The 7,335-nt window shown below is 42.9% G+C and overlaps 1 protein-coding gene across 7 annotated transcripts in view; it reads left to right on the top strand.

Annotated features, from left to right (window-relative positions):
- Dock3 (dedicator of cytokinesis 3) overlaps nucleotides 1–7,335 on the top strand; it is a 405,059-nt gene that overhangs the window by 352,846 nt on the left and 44,878 nt on the right. For all 7 annotated transcript variants that reach the window (XM_026779352.1, XM_026779351.1, XM_013346561.2 and 4 more), the window contains exon 33: nucleotides 6,898–6,983. In XM_026779352.1, coding sequence (XP_026635153.1) covers nucleotides 6,898–6,983 — 86 coding nt within the window. The remainder of the gene's footprint in view (nucleotides 1–6,897; nucleotides 6,984–7,335) is intronic.

Below are 7,335 nucleotides of genomic sequence, written 5' to 3'. Positions count from 1 at the left end.
TTTCTCCCCATCTCCCCTTACCCCCCTCCCACCCCACCCTTAAGATCCCGATTTTTTGCCTGGCAATCTTGTCGGTCCCCAGAACTTCATCAGGACTAAAAAATGGGCCTGCTGTCCAGAAGGAAGGAGATAGATCACTATGATAACTAACCAAGACTCCCTTTCAGAGATGGTGGTGGTCAGGCCAAGGGAGCCCAGCCCCTGAGTTACTCGTGGCCAGACCAAGGAGGTCATATAAAGGGCAATCTGGATTAATATCCTCATACTGTGAGGTACATGGGGGCAGTCAACACACCAATACCCTTCTTGATGGCACTGTGAACATGGTTAGGATAGATTATATGGGTTCAGACAGGCCTGGGCCCAGTGACCCTCCTGACAGTGTTTGAAACAGGAATGCAGAGATTCTCAGGTGTTGTAGGAGGCTGCTTGTTTGTTTTACCAGCTGCCCAGACTCCTGAAATAATCACACAGAAACTATATTATTTAAATCCCTGTTTGGCCCATTAGCTCTAGCTTCTTATTGGCTAGCTTTTACATCTTAATTTAATCTATCTCCATTAATCTGTGCATCACCACGAGGTCATGGCCTACCAGCAAAGTTTCAGTGCATCTGTCTCCAGTGGTGGCTCCATGACTTCTCTCTCACTCCACCTTCTTTTTCCCAGCATTCAGTTTTGTTTTCCCCACCCACTGCAATTCTTCTCTGCAGGCCCAAGACAGTTTCTTTATTAACCAATGATATTCACAACGTACAGAGGGGAATCCCACATCACTCAGGCTTTTAAAGAGACCAAAAAGCCTCGGCAGTTGCTGTGGCCAGGCAAAAGGACTTTGCTAGCACCAGGTATTTTTGGTTTGGGACTTTTTCATCTCTTCCAGGGCAGAGTCTTTGGTCTGTGGAATCAGGGGTCCTCTCTCTAGATTTTTAAGTTTGGCCCTACCTTTGGGATAAGAAGTAGGTCATAAAGAATTGCTTCCCATCAGGGGTCTAAGGATCCAGATTGGTATATTATAAGAGATCTTTGTAAGGTGGGCTTTGTGTTTGTCCTGTATGACCTCTTGGATTTTTATTTTTACCTCTTGGATTTTTTTTATAATTTACTACCTTAAGGGCAGACTTGTGGAGATCACTCAGGAGGAAAGTTAAAAATCTATTCCTAGCTAGGATCCCTGGAGTATTGTAATTCTGGGTGGGTGTCATCAGCTTGGTTGATTTCTTCTACATGGATCCTAGGCTGGTCCCAGACTAGCCTGCACTCCTCTGTGAGAAGATTGTTGGCAAGAATCATATAAACATCATGAAAAGTAATGTTATAGGATTGGGTAATAAATTAGATGCCCAGTTGGTTAACATAGAGCAAGGCCTTATACATGAAAGTTGAGTACTCTGCTTTAACACCACACACTCAGCCCTGATTTGGTAGGCAGCCTGACACTGAGGAGAAAGGGAAACCAGAGAGGGAAAGAAAGAGAAGGGACTGCTGGTTGAAGTTGACAAGCAGGAGGTTCACTACTATAATAGAAAATAGTGGAGAAGCCATCTGGTTGGGCTTCATGGCTTGGAGGAGTTGTTTCCTCCTTGGTTGATTTATCCCAAAATGGCATCACCTCCTTGGTTGATTTATCCCAAAATGGCATCAAACCATATGGTTCCTTTAAGATTACCTGAGTACATATTTTTAACTATCAACCCCAGTGTTACAGATTTATAACCTTACCCAATATTTTTACAGATCTCAAGTTAAGATTTATACCTTAGCTGAAGTTTTAGAGAGTTAGAACAAAACCAAAAGCATACGAGATGAGTAGCAATGGTCCCCATTAGGACTACACCCTACACATAGATTTCTATTTTCAAAAAGAGAATGGTTGAATATATTGTTGTGTAATTCCCAGTGTTGGCAACAACTTGCCATGACTGCCTCTGTGTCACTTACTGCTCTTCTGTACCCCACTATATCTTTAGAGTTCTTCCACTATAGTGTATTTAGTCAAGTTCTTAATAACTTAGATTCATTTCAAATTTTTGTGGTTAAAATTGTCAAAAGCATCTATTCCATTTTTCCTTTGTGTGAGTATATGTAAATGCATGTCAGGTGGGCACACATCCATGTGGAAACCAGAGGCCAACTTCAAATGTGATTCCTCAGGAGCCATATACCTTGGTTGGTTGGTTGGTTGGTTGGTTGGTTGGTTGGTTGGTTGGTTGGTTGGTTGGTTGGTTGGTTGGTTGATTAGAGACAGAGTAAGAAATCTCACTGAATAGTCTCAGCTGGCCAGCAAGGAAGCCCCAGTGACTGCCATTGTTCTCCACCTCACCCAGCTCTTTACATAGTTCTGGAATGGATCTCAGCATCATGCTTGCACAGCAAGCACTTTACCACTTTACTCCTCCTCTGTTCTTTTCTTAGGTAGATTTCTCAACCTAGAATCTCTGTGTCAAAGAATATCTTAGTTTGCTTCCTATTGCTACACTAAAGATAGATTGATCAGAGGCATCTTGGAAAGAGTGGTTTTGATTTACACATTCTAATCATAGTCCATCACTGGAGGAAGCCAAGGAAGGAACTTAATGAAGCAAGGCAGGAACTGAATCAGAGATCATGGAGGGGTTCTGCTTACTGGCTTTCCCCCCAGGACTTGCTCAGTTTGCTTTCTTACACATCCAAGGACCTCAGCTTGCTTTCTTACACAGCCTAGGATACTCGGGGATGATACTGCATATAGTGAACTTTCCCACAGCAGTCTTAAGAAAATGGCCCCATGATTTGCCTATAGGCCAATCTGATGGAGTCATTTTCTCATTTGAGGTCCCACTTCCCAAATAATTCTAGTTCATGTAAAGTTGGCATAAATATAACCAGCACAAAGAATAAAAACAATTAAGTTTTTATAGCACTATTTCTTGAAACTTGGCTCTTTGTTGAGATCTCAAAACTCAGACTAGTGTTTCTGTGTGAGCTATATCTGAGCCTTACCATGCTGAACTCTAGTTGCCATTGCCTCTGTCCCACTTACTAAATGACAGGGCCCCAGGAGCCAGAATGATTGTGCATTTTATTTCTCAGAGCTCACTGTGGCCCTTGGCACATGGTGGGTTGTGAGGATAACAATAAAAACTAATATTATTGAGCATTTCCCAAAAGCCAGGACATAGTGACACTATAAAGGAATGTTACCACGACAACTATGTCACAGATAAGGAGATCTGAATTTGGGAAGGTATATATCCAGAACTCTGTAGCTTGTTATGTCACAGGATGATTGTCAAATGGAGAGCAAAGTGTCCCTATCAGTTCTGCAGAGATAATAATATCTCCATAGCCTTCTGTCATTAGTTTTGTTGCCTGATACAGAAGTTTTAATAGGTGAATGTGTCTAAGGCTTCTTATAACAAATTTGTGGAGTTTCTAGACCTTTGGATTTAGACAGACCTAAATACTGGATTTTTAACAAGATCTGTGGTGAAATTAAGGCTACTGACCCAGGGACCCAGTCTACAAACATTTTGCACCCCAATGGACCACTGAAGTATATTGGTACCCTTTGTTTCTCTGCTGCTGCAGGCTTCCTCCCTGCTTTTACTCTGTTCTAGCCCATACTAACTACCTCTGTATATGAAAAGAGATTAATTGTTAGTATCAGGCCACTTTCATAGGGAGTTTGTAGCCACCTCACTGAATTAGAGTTAAACATGGCTCTGGATTAGGAGTGAGAAATGTTGGCTTCTAGACTCATCAGACTATTTTTAGTTATAATTCAATCGTATGATCTTCCAGTCAAGGAAAATAAGCTTATTGCATGGTTCACCCTTGTTCTACTGAGGTTGACATTATTTGAGTTTGAATGAGCTTTATTTCCTTCAAAAACTTTCAGGGTAAAAGGCTTCACTTTTTGTCAGTGCCCTGTGACTGGGCCCTGCACTGGGTTACTGGATTCCTCAATTGTGTTCCTATTCTCCAGATCTGTAGATATAGTCTATGTAAATTACTTTGAGTGAATTTTGGTTTGTTTGCTTGCTTGCCTGCTTTTTCGAGACAAGGTTTCTTTGTATATAGTCCTGGCTATCCTGGAACTTCCTTTGTAGAACAAGCTGGACTGGAACGCTCACAAAACTATTACTGCCTCTGACTCCCAAGTGCTGGAACTAAAGCTTGAATGGATATTTAAAACCAAGAAATATTTGAAGCCAGTAGAATGGCTCAGATAGTCTAAAGGTTTCCAGGACCCATACAGTAGAAGGAGAGAACTGACTCCTTGCAAGTTGTTCTCTAACCTCCACCTATAAATCCCAATCACACACAAAATTATAAATATTAAAAAATATATAAACAGCTGGGTGGTGGTGGCATACACTTTTAATCCCAGCACTGAGGAGGCAGAAGCAAATGGATCTCTGTGAATCTGAGACCACCCTGGTCTACAGAGTAGATCTATGACAACCAAAGCTAGAAAGAGAGAGAGAGAGAGAGAGAGAGAGAGAGAGAGAGAGAGAGAGAGAGAGAGAGATAGATTTGGGAGCGTTGCAGAAAAATTGTAAGAGTCAGGTGTCAGGGAAGACTGGGATGAAACAGTGTCTTCTGGGCATGATAGGCCTGTTACATTCATGAACTCACAGCATCAATGGTTGTCTACACAAGACCTATATAATATAAGATCAAGCCTGTCACTTTTCCAACATGGAAGGGGAAGTGGCTTACGAGTCTGAGTCGCCCTCCCTAGCTGAGGAACTATTGGTTTAAGGCTGCTAGAGAAGGGAGAGTCTGTTTACTTTAAGGGTGTAGCCTAGAGCCCTGGTGGGGTTGAAGGGCACATTCTCCTTTAATTCTAGAGGCAGAGGTGTAGTGATATTTTGTTTGTGTTTTAACAAATAAAGTTTGCTTGAAGATCAGAGTGCAGAGCTAAGCCACTAGGGGCCAGAAGTGGTATCACACACCTTCAATCCCAGCACTCAGGAGACAGAGGCTGATGGATCTTCAAGGCCACTCTGGGCTACACTAGGTTGATCCAGTCTCAGAGAGAAACAGGGCCAGGCAGTGGTGGCTCACACCTGTAATCCCAATACTTGGGAGTCACGTGCCTTTAATCCCAGCAATAGGGAGGTGGCAATAGGAGTGATATGACTGGGTGGAGAGAGGACTAGAAGGCAAAAGAGACAGGAGCTCATTGCAGTCTGAGCAGCAGTCAGTCTGAGTATGCAGTCTGAGGACAGGATTGTCCTTTTGGTCTGAGCATTGGTAGAGGTAAGAACTCTAGTGTCTGGCCGCTCTGCTTCTCTGATCTCTCAGTTTTCACCTCTCTATCTGATTCTGAGTTTTTATTTATTTATTTATTTATTGGTTTTTTCTTTTTTGGTTTTTTCGAGACAGGGTTTTTCTGTGGCTTTGGAGCCTGTCCTGGAACTAGCTCTGTAGACCAGGCTGGTCTCGAACTCACAGAGATCCACCTGCCTCTGCCTCCCGAGTGCTGGGATTAAAGGCGTGCGCCACCACCGCCCGGCTCTGAGTTTTTATTAAGAACAATTAGAATTCATGTTGCACTGAGGCAGGCAGATTCTGAGTTTGAGGCCATCCTGGTCTACAGAGTGAGTTGCAGGGCAGCCAAGGCTACACAGAGAAACCCTGCCTCAAAAAACAAAAAACAAACAAAAAAAATGTAGCCTGATAGGTCACCTGTGCTCCAGAGGATGACCCCACGTCCATACATATATGAGTAGCACATTGGGTTTAATGGGTTATTTAAGGGAGGGACCTAAGGGATGGATCCAGAAGTTCTTGGGGGGCAGAGTGGAAGGGTGAATATGATCAAAATAAATTGTATGTGAATATGGAATTCTCAGAAGATTAATAAAAATACTGTATCTTAAAAAGAGGAACATTTGATGAAGGCCTCTCTCTTTTAGATCTGAAATATTTTTTTTTTCTGAAGGAGTCTTCATCTTTAGCTCTTAGATAAGAAATGGTTATCTGAAACATTTACGTACATAAGTCAGAATGAAAAGCCTTCCTAAGCAAGGTGCCAAGTTTGTTTATTTTCCTTTTGTTGCTAATAGATTTTTTTCTCACATACTATATCCTGACGATGGTTTACCTTCCCATCTGGACCCACTCCAATTCTGTCTCTTATTAGAAAATAATAGGTTTCTAAGGTTTATCAATAAAATAAGGTGAAATAAGCTGTAATAAGGTAAAACAAAACCTAACACACTACAGTTGGACAAGACAAGCAAACAGAAGGAAAAGAGAGACCAAGAGAAGGCAGAAGAATCAGAGACCCACTCGTTCACACATCAGGAGTCCCATGAAAACATTAAACTGGAAGCCATAATATATATGCAGAGAACATGGTACAGACCAATGCAGGCACTGTACTTGCTGCCTCAGTCTCTGTGAGTTCATATGTGCGTGGATCCTGTTGATTTAGATAGAGAGCCTTGTTTTCTTGGTGTCCTCCATCCTCTTCCAGAAGTTCCCTGGTCTCCAAGGAGAAGGATTTGATGGAGATATCCATTTAGGGCTAAGGATTCAAAGATCTCTCACTTTCTGTAAGATGTCTGACTGTGGTCTCCGTATTTGTTCCCGTCTGCTGCAGGCAGAAGCTTCCCTGATGCTAAGCAAGACCCTGACCTATGAGTGTGGCAGAATTGCCATTAGGAGTCATTTTATTGCTAGAACAGCTTTACTATAGGTCCCTGGGCCGTCTAGTCTCTGGTTCAGAAGACAAGGTTTTTCCTAATACATGGGCCAGACCCTGTCTTTGCTGGGATTTACTTGCAACTATGATAAAATATATATATAAAATAGTTTTCCATGATCCTTACATAGGCATGAGACTGGAAATTTTCCTTCTCTCTCTGAGCTTATTTGAGCTTATGAAGTCTCTGCTTCCTTCTAGGTGGAGGCTGAGCTGATTGACAAGCTGGACAGCATGGTGTCAGAAGGGAAAGGTGATGAGAGCTACAGGGAACTCTTCAGCCTGCTGTAAGCTGCTCCTTCCCCAAAAGCCCCATGTTGGGAGAAGGGGCAGTGTGGGCCAGTGAAGGGTAGAGACGAGGCCTTCACTGGATAGACTTCAGAGGCTGGGTGCCAGGAGAGACCCAGTTATTTTCTCTGGTGGTGGCAGTAGTCACTCTCTATCTATAAGAAATCAAGTGGGGTTGGGGGTTTAGCTCAGTGGTACTGGGCTCAGTCCTCTGCTCTGGGTGTGTGGGGGTGGTATTAACCTGGTGTTGGTGGCTTTAATCCCAGCACATGGAAGGCAGAGATCTCTGTGAGTTTGAGGCCAAGCCTGGTCTGCAGACCAAGTTTCAGGACAGCCAAGGCTACACACAGA

This window comes from Microtus ochrogaster, chromosome 5 (genome assembly GCF_000317375.1).
Source record: "Microtus ochrogaster isolate Prairie Vole_2 chromosome 5, MicOch1.0, whole genome shotgun sequence".
Lineage (NCBI taxonomy): Eukaryota > Metazoa > Chordata > Mammalia > Rodentia > Cricetidae > Microtus > Microtus ochrogaster.
Note: the sequence above shows the minus strand (reverse complement) of the source record. Positions and strands in the feature narration are given on the sequence as shown.